The sequence below is a fragment of the Ursus americanus genome, chromosome 13 (genome assembly GCF_024610735.1).
Source record: "Ursus americanus isolate L20-20 chromosome 13, mUrsAme1.1.p, whole genome shotgun sequence".
Taxonomy (NCBI): domain Eukaryota; kingdom Metazoa; phylum Chordata; class Mammalia; order Carnivora; family Ursidae; genus Ursus; species Ursus americanus.
In genome coordinates, this window is record NC_142139.1 from 35756397 (window position 1) to 35771880 (window position 15484).

General features: G+C 36.9%; 1 protein-coding gene across 9 annotated transcripts in view; it reads right to left on the bottom strand.

Annotated features, from left to right (window-relative positions):
* TTC29 (tetratricopeptide repeat domain 29) overlaps positions 1-15484 on the bottom strand; it is a 468751-nt gene that overhangs the window by 70776 nt on the left and 382491 nt on the right. For all 9 annotated transcript variants that reach the window (XM_087866494.1, XM_087866493.1, XM_087866489.1 and 6 more), the window contains one exon: positions 13992-14220. In XM_087866494.1, the coding sequence (XP_087722620.1) occupies positions 13992-14220 (229 nt within the window). The remainder of the gene's footprint in view (positions 1-13991; positions 14221-15484) is intronic.

Below are 15484 nucleotides of genomic sequence, written 5' to 3' on the forward strand. Positions count from 1 at the left end.
AGGTATGACAATACACACATACTCCCAACTGAAATAGTAAATCTGGTTGGCTGGGGAGACTGAAAAAAGCTTGATATCAATAGCTTCAAGTCTTCTGAGAAATAAAACTGATGAGTGGGACTGTGTTTTGGAGCCAGGTCAGAATTTTGAAGCGAGAAGACTCTCCGTCTCCTCCCTCCTCTTCCTCCAGTGTGCTATCTTTGTAAGTGCAGGCTCACCTTATGGGTATGTGTAAGGTATAATGCAAGGGTGGTCGGTGTCTGTTCTTCTATAAAAGTCTGGCAGTACCAGGCAATACTTTGGTAATAATCAAAGCCATGTCTGAAATATGTGCTTTAAAATAACACATTTGAATCAACTTGTAAAGCTTAATCTATTCTATTTATACTTAATAGAAAGATAATTTGGATCTCACCTGATTTGTTTTATGCACACAGAAAACCATAGCACCATGCTATTGTACCAGCAAAATTTCTAATAAATTCTCCCCAAAGTCTTACTCAGAAATCCCAAGGCAGTCTCCTATCAGCACCTTCAGTACAATGAATTTAAACCTCGGTTTCTGAAATCCTCTATTTGTTCCTCTATTTTGACATAGCAGAGGGGAACAATCTGTTTTCCTTTCTATTACCTACTACTACAACATCTGTAACTATTTGGCTGCGGTTGTGATCAGTGTTCCAGAAACAGTGTTTGGAATTGAAAGAAGTGACCGAATACCAGTGAGAAAATCTGTATAAAATTTAGGAGCTGATATTTAGGTTCAGAAAAGAAAAAACTATAAAAGTCACATACCTTAAAACAAGGAAAAATAACATTTTTGATAAGTGGTTTTTATGTAAATATGATTTAAGATAGAATCTGTTTCTGAGAGCCATCAAACCCCCTTATAAAGAGAAGATAGAAAATTCTTCAAAATAATATGAAGGTAATGGTACATGAAAATTAGGGTAAATTTCCAGTAGTTTGAGTTGTTGGGATAAATTCCCATCAGCTTAAAAGTGGGACCAATGAAAGATTTCTATTAAAATCATGCTCACACATAATGCAAGATAATTTTACGTTTACCTATTATACTTCTCACATGTCATCTTATAAATTGTGTGAGCGTGTGTGTATGTAGAGGGTTGAAATGGTGGTAGTGATAGTGAATTTATTAAGCCAAATATTTGAGCTGTTCTCCCAAAAGGGGGGGAAATTGATTTACATGATTGTTTGCTATTAAGACTCAAATACATCTACCATGCTTAGGTTTTCTCTTATGTTTTTCAATTTTTGACAGCTGTCAGTTTACAGATATAATTATTTTACCTAAGCATCACAAACACTGCATTAGTATCTTCAGTTTCACTGTCCCAAATCAATTACTGCATTCTTAAACCTGCAGTATATTCATTTGTGGGCACTGAGGCAGCCAGTGGGAGGGTATTGATTGGAGTATAATGTCATGTGTAGCAGGAGAGAAAGATGAAAAGTGTTTTCTGCTTAATGGGTTGGTATTAAGTAGGTGGGAATGGCTTCTAATTAGCCAACAATTGCTGTGTTTCCCAGTTTCCCTCCTTTCCCTCCTCCTGTCGGTCACCAGCTGCCAATCTGCCCCCACTTTTTTTTTTTTTTTTGGAGTTCATTGCTCACTGCAGTGAAAGCCTTTGTTTAAGAAAGAGGGCTCCCAGGGTCTCAGCTGCCTGGGTACAGCTTGCTGCCTACGATGAGTAGCAACTGTCAGTTTATTTTATCTCAACCTTTTCATCATTCTGTTGAAACTGATCGACTGAAACCACCTGAGAGACCTGAGGATTCCGTACCTACAAGTCATTAGCTAGGACTGCAGGCTCTCACCACATAGCAAGTCAACTGAACACTTCCTGAAATACAGTCCACTTTAACCCCATGTTTCCCCATGAACACGTAAGAATTCTGTCCCTTTTTTGTTTTTGAAACGGAGTCGATGGGAGACGATTCCTTTGACGTAGAGACACAGAAGTCAGGATATTTCACTTTGACTAAGGGAGGAGGATAATGTCTGGGTGACAGGCTTTGCTACAGTGATACCACTGATATGGGGAACATTGTTCTGTCCACAGCAAAAGTGAATGTAGAAATGGAAAACATTTTACAAAGTGACTTTATAACAACAGGTCTGTTGTTTGTATGCGTGTGATCCATAATATAGTTGCTTAGTGGGTTTCCTATTTCACTTTAGAACTGAGTAAAGGAAAATTTCCCACACACTTTAATGATACTTTGAAACCTTTTTAAAGAGATGTCATCTAACCTGTTGTATCCGAATGCATCAAAAGAGAAGGACATGATGAGAAATTCTACCCATGCCACAGCGGAAGATGATGTTTAGTGAAAATCAATGATGTGTAAACCTAGTGAAAAATGATGCTGTTATATGCCACTTAGAATAGCAGGATTGTGAATACGTGCTATTTAACCACATTTCAACACAGGTAGTGAGGCTTCTTGGGGAAGGGAAATTTTCGAAACATTTAGAAGGAGAAAGGAGTGGTAACTGAGCAGAGAAAAAGATGATTTCTGATAAATGATGTGAAATAACAAATAACAAGTGGGATTACAGAGGAAGATTGCCAGGACTTTTGCCTGATTTCAAAATAAATACCTAAAGACTGTGAAAGGAAGAGATGTACTGACTTAAAGTGCTTTTCATATTTCATATGTGAATGTATAATATTGCTCAGAAATGTTATGTGAAGACCCACTCAGTAGGCTTACATACATGCATGAAATATCACATATTCATGCAGAAAAGCTAACCTGGCATTATTATCACCTTAAACACTGAAAAAACTTTAGAGCAGTGCTCACACATAAGAATCACCTGGTGAGCTTGTCAAAGGCAGATTTTCAAGGCACTGCACTGGAGATCTGTAACTCTGTGGTAAGGCCTAGAATATGCATTTATAACAACTCCTCTCACCACCAGTTAGGGCAAGTCGTCCTTGAGCTGCACCCTTGAGAAACTGCCTAAGGCTTATTGTGAAGTTTAATTTTCCACAGGGTATTTTAAAATACCTGCATCACAATAGAAAATGCAACAAATAGAACAATTTTAATTTCAATGTCACTTTTTCCTAAGAATCTTCTACTTATAATTACTTTTAAAATCAATAAAACATGAAATAGACTAAGTTAAACTACAATAGAGAAATACCCAAGAGCTACACGTCTTAACTATTGTTTTGTGAAACTCTCAATTCAAATACGTATTCTACATCACAAGGCAAAATAGATTTCTTACCGTAGGTTTTCCTCAAAAAGGCCACTGCTTTACTACTTCTTCGCAAGGCAGCCAAAGTGATCCTTTTGAAAAGTCAGTCCGAGTCCTAGTCTCAGAACTCAGTGGGAATTTTCTACTACAGCCGGAATAAAATCCAAAGTCGTCACTATGGCCTGAAAGGCCTACATTAACTGGCTGCTGCTGGAAACTCAGTTCTTCCTTCTCTCCTCCTCACTCAATTTGGTCCCATCATATTGGTCTTGTCACTTGGATGTCTCCTCCAGGCCCTCCTAGATAATCACACAGCTTGCTTCGTCATTTCAATCACGTTTCTCTGCAAACCACGCCTCTTTTGAGGGGCTTCTCTGCACCGTCTGTTTAAATCAGCCCCCCCTTCTGTCCTTTTACCCGCTTTATTTTTAATTCATAGCTCTGAGCACTACTTCTAGTGATTGCTGCCCAGCATCTAAACCTCCTTTGCCATGCTTACGAAATTCTCTACTTCATAAAGTTCAGGGGAAACCTGTTCTCAGTCCGGGTATGAGAAGTCAGCTCGTACTCCCTTTCCCAGCTCCCCTTGCGGCGGGGCACAGTCACGTGAGCCGGGCGCCACCAAGCAGCTGTACGCACACCAAACTCGGCTTCGGGAGCCACGGGTGTTTGAGCTGGGCTGCGCAGAATCCCACCCCGCAAGGCGTGGGTCAGGCAGGAGTCTATATTCTAAAGCTTCCTTAACAGGTCTAGTGACAAGAAATTAGCCTGCCAACGTGTATGTGCTAGTTAATTTTTTTTTCTGGACGTTGGCTTTAAAACGCGCAAACCTGAAAGACTTGGCATACACAATTGTATTCATAGAATAGTATTCCTGTTACCAAGTTTGTATATTTACGTGTATCTAGTTATCGAATTACACTTCAGTTGAATCTATTTGTGAATATACATCATTGCATGTATAGGCGTTTGAAATTTGCTTTAATTTTAATATCAGACTTGATCTTTCTGCTTTACTTCAAAACAATGTGCTAAAAAGAGTCAAAGAGAGATCCTGAAGAAAGAGCAATAGATAAGTTTTGGTACACCTATCTTTTACAAATTATATTTTTCTTGGCATGTACAGAGAAGGCTGCCCAGTACAAAGCTGATCTATTTTTTAAAAAAGGAAAATTCCTATGTTAGATATAGAAAGTGACAGCATTATGCATAATTATCTATGCAATTACACTTGCACATGCTTGGAAATTTTTAGCCAGGAATGCTTAATAACATTTGCATGGTTAAATGAGACAGCAGAAACAACTGGAAAGGCCTCAGGGCATGGTCATCTATTTAAGCATCCACTTGGATTTTCAACATAATTAGTCATATAATTGTGTGCCTAAACTTAGTAGATTCATGTAAGTAATTATAAATTATTAAAAAGCTGTGCATGTGTTTTGTTCTCTATTTCCTGCCAATCAAATTACTAAGGAATATACTATGTTCACATTTCATCATACAAATCTCAAAATAAGATTACAATGTAAAGCCCCGGATGAAGGTGAATAAACAGTGAATCCATTCAGATGAGATATAGTTAATATAGTTATGTAGGTATCCATATTTTTAAAAAGAATTCCTATAATCAAATCATAATATAAGTCTGTTCATCTGTCCCTACTAGGAGTTCTAAGAAAAAATTTTTTTTTGCTTATGTTGTAATCGACACAATGAATTTTTTATGTTAATTAATTTTGTTTTTTAACTGGAATTAATAGCTGAAGGTTGGACATAATAGCTTCCTCTCGTATAGCTGATTTCCTTCTTTTCATAGCCCTGTTAGTGGGTGAAGGTAAAAACTAAGGCCAAATAAATCTAAACAGTAAAAAATATTAACCCCCCAATTTTATGATGGTCATTTGATCTAAAGTCTCCCAGTTTTTCTCACCAATCCTCTTCCTGACTACTGATTTTGAAGCTTAATTTTATTTCATACTTCTCCATTGCTTTTTTCCCCCATTGTTATTTTAATATCTGGGTTGAAAATGTGGAGACTTGAGGAAAACTGTGTATCCCTTCTCAGGAGCTCATCTAATAAACAGGACTAGAAGACTCTGAAAGTGTTGAGTTAAATTTCCTTTGATTAGAGTGCAAATTACACTTTATTAACTGCTGATAAAATGGAACACGTAGTCTTAATACAGAGAAATCAGACTTATCTCACTAAAGGCAAACATTAACCAGTCTTTTTCTCATTTTGGGTACCTGGTTCCATGTTAGAAGTCAATAAATGCAAGCCCTTAGAGGCATCACACTAAAATGAGCTAACTTTAGTTTTCCCTATTGGTTTGACAAAGTCCAACTTTGATTACCTTAAGGGCACGAAGAGAGAACATCTATTTGCTCAGATTTTTTGATTGCAGGTTAGAATAAAATGAAAGGAAGAAAATATCTGAGTAGACTGTAGTGATAAAGGACTTGGAAATGGTGAATATTGGTCAGTGTTTTTAATATTTATTTCATTATGACAGTAGGTCAGAGGATTCAGAAAGCAAATGTGTTCAGGTACGTTTGCAGTATTTCAAGGATTCATTTCAGGAAGGTCAAGACACTGGTCAGAATGGACTGACATTAAAATTAAGAAATATGCTAGCATTTCTTCTGATTAGATTCTTGCTCAACATTTCCCACACTGAGCACATTGTTCCCATCCCTGGGAGGCAGACATCACCCATGAGAAGTGAAATATACATCCATGCACTGTTAATCAAGTCAGTCATCATAAAAAGGCATTATAAATAATTTCTAATTTCTAAAAGAATATTTGTCATGAAAAGTGTTTATTTGTGTATTAATGATGCTAAAGAACCTAGACTATAAAAAAAATTCACTCCTTTCTGGGAGTTAAAAATACAGGGAGGGCAGAGTAAAAGACTTTAAAGGAAAGTGAGTCCTGGGACCATGGATATATTTTTTGATCGATGTTGTGTTTAAAAAAATCAAAATTCATAATAATGAGACTACAAAGGTGAGAGGTAATTAGAAAAACTCCCACAAAATACCCCAGATCAGGGAAACTTAGGAAAAAATTAGAAGCTAACAAAATTTGTTCCTTCAATATATTCATATTTTAAATATTAATGTCACTTTTTTCAGAAGAAATCGTATGGGTTAAGAATCACCTGAATTATCCTAATAGAGCCTTACTAAAGGATTAAATACACGTCTGAAAGGATTTTTTTGCCCCCAAATTCTAGCAATGGTAGGGACGTGTTTACCTAAATTGGCACAGTATTTGGAATCCATGACCACAAGTAAAAGGACATAGCTGGAACCAGGGGTGAGACCCCTCACTGGGAATGACAGAAATATAAATGGGTGACAGTGGGATTCTCTCAGAACTTCGAACCCTAGCCTTGTACTGGTACAACTCAGGGATTTATTTTGGTTTTTGCTATGGTTTAACCAACCAAAAAACTTTTCATAAGCTTTTCCAACAAGCAATTAGAGTTGGAACTGAAATGACACCAGATGAGAAAAATCCAGTTACATTTTCCTTAGAAGTGGTGAGTTCAGTGTACCCTGGGAAGTTAAAACTGGTAACACCATCAGCTACCAAGAACTGTGAGCAGAATCTAAAAGAAGTATAGTTTTTGTTTGAGCAATCAAGAATTCTCTTTTATTGAACCAAGGCAGCAGATAGAGAAGGAGGCTCTCAGAAGGGAAAAAAAGGAAAAAGAAAAAAAAAAAAAAAGATCTTTCAACCCGAGGGGTCTAGAGCTACATTATTATTTCCCAATGAAGTAAGCATTAGTTTTCCGAAAAAAAATTTGATTCCTAAGGAAGCAAATGTGTCACTTGTGTTGTAGAAAATATATGAAGATGGGGGACCACTATGTGAAGGATGAAATTTGAAAATCAGGCTCAAACTCCGCATTCTTTTTTATTTAAAAATTTGGCTACAACGAAGTATTGATTTTGTCTTCTTCAGCATGTTTCGCCTTTGGAATTATTTTATTATCAGTTACAGAAGCCACTAATTCTCTAAGCTCTTTCTTAAAATTTATTAGAAGTATACTTTGATCATCTATTATGATTTAAATGAGATTAGCAGAAAAGATGCATCTCTTTCTTAAGGTTGATGGAATCTATAAAGAATATATTTTAAAGTGTCACTCTCATTTTTCTTATCAAACTTCTTTTCTGTGACTAGAAATGGAAGTAAAACACAAAGGTTTTTTAAGGATCTCTGCCTTAGAAAAAAGTCACAAGTGGACTCACAACCTATAAACGCACAATTTATAAACTGTCCTACAGAGAAATGGCTATCCCAGTTCTCCCCCCTGGACCTCCCACTGCTGCTATCCAGGGGCTGTTACGGAGAAGCCTGAAGCTTGTAGAGTTAGGGCAGGCTCAATGAAGCTGTACTAACAAACTGCTCTGCAAATCTCCGTGGTTCACCACAATAAAGGATGATTCTGTGTTCACACCAAGTCTGCTGCAGGTCCGAATGGCATTCCAGGACCAATGTTCCACACGTAGAGATTGACTGTGTCCATCTCGTTGCCCTGTAATTTTTAATAATGCTTCCACTATGATCACTGCAGCAGGGAGAGAATCAGCTGGAGGATCTCAGTCAGGCTCTCCTATGCTTACACCCCAAAGTAACTTTTGACCATTAGCCAGGACTAGTCACAGAGCCCTGCCTAGCTGCCAGGAGATGAAAAATGCAGTCTTCCGTGTGCCCAGGAGTGAAGGACCAGATACTGGTAAGCACTTGTCATTTCTACCCCCTTGAGCAATGGTTACTGAACCCTCTGAAAATTATATGCAGTAATTGTAGATTTTTCTGAAGACAGGAGAGAGATCTTAGCTTTTGTTGGATTCTTTAAGGAGATAGTGATCTGTCATCTAAAAGTTCTAATAAGCTTTTTAAAAAATATACAGATTTATGTTGAAGAAAGGAAAGCTTTGAAATTCTGGAATAGCTTAGAGAAGTCAAATTTAGGGCAAGTTCTCAGACTTTAGAAGACCGGTCCGTGTGTTGGCCTTATTATCCACAATTATTTTGCCCCACGCTGCTCGAATGATTTCAACTATATACTGTATTACAAATGTACTAAATTCTGGCAATAGGTAATCCTTCAACATTTAAAAAATCCTAATTGCTCTGAATAGGTTAAAGCACTTTCAGTCACTCATAATATGGTGTGAATCAGTTTAATCAGATGGATTTCTTCCTAACAGTGTTCATAATCTTTCTCAAGGATCACTGTCCTTTGCTGCCTGTTGTCCAATCTCTGCAAACATTTGTCTTATACGTTTTGGTTTTTTTAGTTGTTTAACGCAGGACGGTAAATCTTTTCCCTGTTACACCATCTTGGCCAGAAACAGAGTCCCACTTATTTCTTTTCACCATGAATATTTTTATCCAGAATTTAATTAAGTTGTAATATTTTTAAATGTTTGACATGGCTTCTACTAAATATAAAGCAATATTGAAAAAAAAAGTGCAACTCTTGGAAAGAATTCCTGAACGAGAATTCTAGAAAACTAGATTATAGGTCCATTTTGTCTTTCAGATTTTTGCATGACTGCATGTCTGTGGACCTAAGGACATTTGAAAATTTAAAAAAAATGTAGACCAAGTTATTTCTTTAATTTCATGATTCCATAAAACTCAAAAAAGTTCAAGAAGATGTTAACTCATTTTCAGAAGACAGAGGCTGTAGGAGTGGTACCAGATAGAGGAAGGCAGAGACAGACATAAACAGAAATGCACGAAGAAAGGGTAGTAATGAATAGAGAACCAGGCATCTTCTTGAATTGGAGGCCCCAGAACAGTGGGGAAAAGGTAGGGGTTGAGGAAATGCTGAGGGGAAGTATGACACAGGGTTGAAAACAGGAGGACGACTGAAAGTCTGCAGATGAAACAGTGCACTAGGCTTCGCAACTTCAACAATGCCAACTAGGGACTGGTCAAACCGGGTATGACAGCAGATAGCTAGAAACTCCTTTATTATAAGTTCGAGCAGAAAGATAAAATATTTATACCTGGCATTTTTACAGCTGTTTGATATATTAAAACAGTAATAATAATAATAACCATAATAAAATCCCTTTTGTGGAAACCCACAAAAACAAATATTTATGGGGAAAAATAACAAATAAAATGCTCATGAAAATCTAGATTGAACTCTTAAGGACTACGAAATACCATATTTATTTAGAAGATGCTCCTACTGAGGAACTGTTGTCGGTTCCAGAGGAATCTTATTAATGATCTGTTTCAAACCTCAGATAGAGAGACTTGAACTGAAATCTTTGCCCAAAGTCACAAAGCTAATTAGGGCTCAATATGGTATTAGAACCCAGGTCACTGGACTCTTGCATAATACCCTCCCTCAATTACCCAGAATGCCAGTAGGGTGAGCTTTGATTCAGTCAGATCTTTCAACAGAATGTTCTTTTTATCTGCCATGTTTTTGAACACATTATTAGAGACAGAAGTTTGCTCTGTGACAATAAGGCACTATAAAACCTGCTTGCTGACTTTTTGGCTAATTCCAGAACTTTCTCCTCATTATTAGGGTTATTTAACCGAAGTAGCTGATGAAAGTATAATAGAACATGAGGCTCACTCATGAATGTGGCTTTTTCGCTTTCATTAAAAGGGTTGAGTTCATGAATAAAAAATACAAGCAAAGAACAGGGTAGGAAAACGTGGCTCGACATTGAACCAATGCCTCGACATTAAACCCACATAAACCAAGGGCTGAGAGATGAATTCATGGTCTTGATTGTTTTCTTTTAAGAATATTAAATGATTCGTAAAATGAGAGTGGTATTTCTGGTACTCAAGGAAACCTTTGCATGTCATTTTGTAGAGAACAGTTTCTTTACTGACTAGCCGGTGTGTTCATCTATTTCTGTACTCAGGATTTGCATCCTATTTTTCTGATACAATTTACATTTGGCTACATAAGAATGTGCATTAAAACCATGTTACTGATATTATCAATGAAGTGGTTAACCACATTGGCATTGAAATGGCTGTAATTACATTTCTAAGTTAACAGCTCTCTTACGTTGCATAAGAAAAGCTTTTGCTTCTCTGTCACTGTTCCACATCTGGGTCTATAATCTCCACAAAGCAAGATGAATTAGCTTTTCATTCAAAAAAACTAAATTTCATGATTGGAGACATAATAGTTCTAGCAGGAAAAATAAACTATCTTCTGGAGAAATCAGCAGAAATTCATAGGCCCTTAATCCTTCCAGAGCCAACCAATTTCTGTTGCTTCAGGCTTGAATAATTTTATTGAACTGCAATAAATTTGAATTCCTTCTAAATTCCTAAATTTGGGCGGAGAATCTACAGTTATTTTACTATTGGAAAGGAAAGGAGGAATATGAAATCATTCCAACCGTATCTGAGAGTATTAGAATAGTATGAAGGTTCCTATATTTGCTGTGTTCCCTCTGGAAGGTACAAAGAGGAGGGATGATTGCTGGTGAATCACTGTTCTATTTTATCTAGAGACCTGAGTGCTCTCACTGCTCTGTTCCCTTAGGGGGTCATGTTCCTCTGCTTAAAAGAATATTGCCTGCTCTGTGAGCTAATGATTTGTTTGGAGGATGTAAGTCTCAGAGGTGGAGATAACTGCACAGCTTTTATAATGTATCTTTCAAATCTTTGATCTGCTTTTTTCTGAATACATGGGACCCCTCAACGGCAAGATTAAAGATGTCCCTTCAGAGAAGAAAGGCAAAATTTGAAAACCTAAAAGCTGCTCAGATTTCCAAATAATATTTCTGTATTTCTTCATTTTGTCAACATCACACTTGGTGTTGTCCTGCATTCGTGTGATAACTGCATGGTAATCAAAACACAGTATTAGATCATAGTTGTTTTGTTGTTGTTGTTTTTCCAAGGAGGCATGGAACTATGAACCCTGTTTTAAAAAGTGGTAGTGCAAACTTGTTCATGGCTAGGACATACGTACTCATTTTGAATTCTATTTAATTTGACAAATATTTATTTGGTACCTGGCAGATGTTAAGCATTGTGCCTTCTTTTTGTAGGAAACACCAAAAATCAGAATCTGTTTTCAAGACACTCATACCCTCACTGGGCATATAAGGCAATTACAGAAATGGCCATGATAGGATGTAGAACATGACAAGGGAAAAGCGCTTGGAGAGAAATGAATGACATTCAATGTGGGAACAGAGAGAAGAGACAACAGTCAAGTAAGGGACAGATCAGGGAGGATTTCAACATTTGAGAAGGACCTTACAAGACCAGTGAGATTTCCCTGGGTGGGGCTGGAGTTGGAAGTAAGGTGATATTAATGTATGTTGTGTGTATCTGGGGTGTGAGAGGTTGGCCAGGGTAAGGGAGGTGGTCAAAAATGTTAAGAAGCCCGTACATAGGGTGCCTGGGTGGCTCAGTTGGTTAAGCGACTGCCTTTGGCTCAGGTCATGATCCTGGAGTCTCAGGATCAGTCCTGCATCAGGTTCCCTGCTGAGCGGGGAGTGTGCTTCTTCCTCTGACCCTCCCCCCCTCATGCTTTCTCTTTCTCTAAAAAAAAAAAGAAAAGAAAAGAAAAAAAAAGAAGCTTGTAGGCCGTAGGGATCCGACGAAGGTTTTGAAGAGGAGAAAAAAATAGAATAATAAGAGTTATAGTTTAAGAAACAACATTTGAAGCATTTAAAAAGCACATTTTAGTGTATTTTGAACTAAAATATGTCTATGTAAACAAGCGAGTATGTTTGATAACGTCCTACAGGTTTTATTTCCAAATAGAACAACTACCACAAAAAATGTTAAACATGTTGGTAGTAGAATTAACGTCTCATTTATATTTGAATCTGAAAGATTATTCTTCACTTTTGTAATGACGTACCTCATCCATGCATAGGTTTCTAATCTTGGTCAAATGAATCGGGAACGGGGTGTACTTTTACAGTGTTTCAGAGAATTTAATCTTCACCATATGAATAGCTGAGTTTTTACTCTCTGAATAATATTTTGAAATTCATTGTTTTGCTTTGCTCCTAAGCCCTTTGGAACACAAAACAACTTTACCAAAAATGAGGATAAAATGTAAAAAGAATAGAAAAATAAATAGCTTTACAGAGTGAAGACAAACAAAAGAGGTTTTTGAAAAGCGCCAAACAGGATTGCAGCAAATAGACACATGGCTCTGAGCAGCGAAGCTAGTTTTGAGAAGTATTTTTTTTTTCATGATGATTAGGGTGATGGTTAGAGCTTATCCAAGTAAATCTGAAAAAGTGACTAGCCCAACTTATTCTCTACCAAACCTTTTATCAGGAGAAGTCATCTAATAGATAGATGGATCGTATTTCCTCTGCCTTATCTCCTGGGCAGACAAAATGAGGGAGTAAAGGGAAGATAACTCAAAACTACAGAACCAGTTCTCAAATATATGACAATACAACATCCTCAAGTGAGCAAAATAGTATCTAAAAGTGGCTAGTTAATAGTTAACTGTAAATATTTGTCGGGCACTTGAGCACATTGACATTCAATAAGCCATCTGTTTTTTAAGACTTTATCTCATACATATATTTGGATTGAGACCTTTACTTATTTCGTAACTAGAGGACAGAGAGTGGTAAGTGGTATTCTACTAATGTAAAAGAAGCAATAAAATTCCTTTGTGCCCAATTTACTGTTATTTACTATTTATGCTATGGAGAAAATAAAAACCAAAGAGTTTATTGTTTCATCTAAATGACCTAAAGGGAAAAAAAAGCGTTCTAAGCAGGAGAGGCTTCTTTACGTAACAGAATTTTGCCTATGATTCCATGTGAGCTATCCCCAAACATCCCTAAAATATTTTGTTTTAAAAAGTTTGATTAATTTATCAACAATTATATAACCCAAAGGTCTGTCATAGGCAATACTGTAAGAAATTTTTAAAATCCTATTCTGAAGTTCTTAACTGAGGACTGGAGCCTAGTGAAGTTGACACATAAAAGTGACCCTCACATCACCTCTAGCTATTTTTTTTTTTAAGATTTTATTTATTTATTCGACAGAGAGAGAGACAACCAGCGAGAGAGGGAACACAAGCAGGGGGAGTGGGAGAGGAAGAAGCAGGCTCACAGCAGAAGAGCCTGATGTGGGGCTCGATCCCATAACGCCGGGATCACGCCCTGAGCCGAAGGCAGACGCCTAACCGCTGTGCCACCCAGGCGCCCCTAGCTATTTGTTTTTAATTGACTATTTTGACTAATTATCACAAGAAAAAGTATATAAGAAAGGAAGGAGAGTTAAGAGAAATTAATATTATATTTTTCTAAATTAATATTCCAACTTGAATTGATCAAATTTAGGAAAATTTACTACCATCAGCAAAGTAAGAGTATAATACTAATTGCATTTAATACCGATTAGCATCTGTGAACTAGCATCTGTGACTTGTTCTTGTCAATAAGGTACAACGCTGAACATTTTTTAAAAAACCCACAAACTTATCTCACATTCCTTACAGCTGATCAGTGTTGTTGACTATTTAAGACAACTGAAAAAAAACAACATGAGGACGGTGATTTGTCAAGTTTAACTAATCATTACCACATTTTATGCTTTCCTTATCATCAAAGGTACAATACAGCAGGAAGGCACATCCAATATTTATGTGGTAAAGAATAAATAAAATTAAAATTACCGGTAAAATCAGAATCACCAATGGAGAGAATGACACAAAAACTAAAGTGTTTTCAAAAACCAAGGTCTTACCAGTAGGCGAATCACTTAAAATGCTGCCTCTGTTCTCCTTCCATGACAGCAGGTGGTCAAGGCTGGTGAGATCTTCAGACTCGATGTAATTGTTAACGGTCAGCATTATCTGATGAGCTTTTGCTATTCCATAATGAACTTTAGTTTCATCCATTTGACGCAAATTTGTTAGCTCTGCTGTTGTGTCAAAAGCTTGCTGAAAGTATTGTGAAGCTTTACTGTAGTAGCCCTAAAAATGTAAGAGAAATAACTTTTGTTCTTAATTTTGGGTTCTATCCTTCCACAAATCTGCTCACCTTGGTGTGTACTACACTTATCTTTTGATAGTTACAGCATTCATCTTCTAGAAGAAAGAGATGGCAAGCAGGGTCTCTGTTAGAATAAGTTTCTTTTAAAAAGTTGTGATTACTAACCATACAGTATCTTGAAGCCAGGATACTAAAAAAGCTTTATGTACCAAGTTGAACTACATGAAACTTAAGGTTTTTTTGGATTAAAAATGGTCAAATGTTAGCATTTTCAGATGGTTCAACCTGATACATGGTAGCAAAAAGAAGTCTGGGAAAGAGTGATCTAATTCAAATTGATTTGGATGTAATTTTCCTACTTGAAGCATTGGATTTACCTAATAAAGCATTTTAACCAGCTGTTGGTTTTAGTCACAGCAAGAGATCATTTTCAGCCAATCTGTTTAATCAGTGGCCACTGAAAATAGATGTATTTATCTGATTTGGTTATCGCTCTTGTTTGTCCCATGTGCTTACGTCATTCTTGACTAAGAACACCGGAGGTATTCAAGATTTCTGAAAAATAATGGTCCTGATGGCGCTAGCACAACTCATTTAAACGTTCATCTCTTCTCTAAGAGAAGAGAAGACTCTAAGGTCTCTGCAACATTTCATTGCAAAAATTCAAGGCGGTTTTTTGTTTTTTTGTGGGCTTTTTTGGTCGTACTCTCCTATCGTCCTACAAGCTATTGTTCACAGTAGCTTTCAAAGTGTCAGGGCCAGTGCTAAGTACCTCATATGTTATGTCACTAACTTTCATAAGTCATCCTGTGAGGAAATACTATTCTTATTCTACAAATAATGAAACTGAGCCTCAGAAAAGAGACTATCTTCTGACACCCTCCAAATGTCCTAAAAATCCTCGTGAAAAAGTTCTCCTCAAAGGAGGATATCATTTTTAGGATTGAGCCTATACTTTTAAGACTCTAGGGAACAAAGTTTCCTTTCCTCACTGACTTGTAAGTCTCCTTTCCTCTCCCCTTCCCCTCCCTCCTCTCTTCTCCTCTCCTCTCCTTCTCTCTCTTGCTCATACACAGGAAAACATGCATGCACACGCCTTTTAGAAGAAACTCTTACAAGAGAGAATATTTTATTATAAGTTTGCAAATTATTTTCTCACAGCATTTTATGAAGGAACTGGTAATACAAACACCATTGAAACAGCCTTATACCGTACACCAGTACATGCAAAATGCATACTCAGCT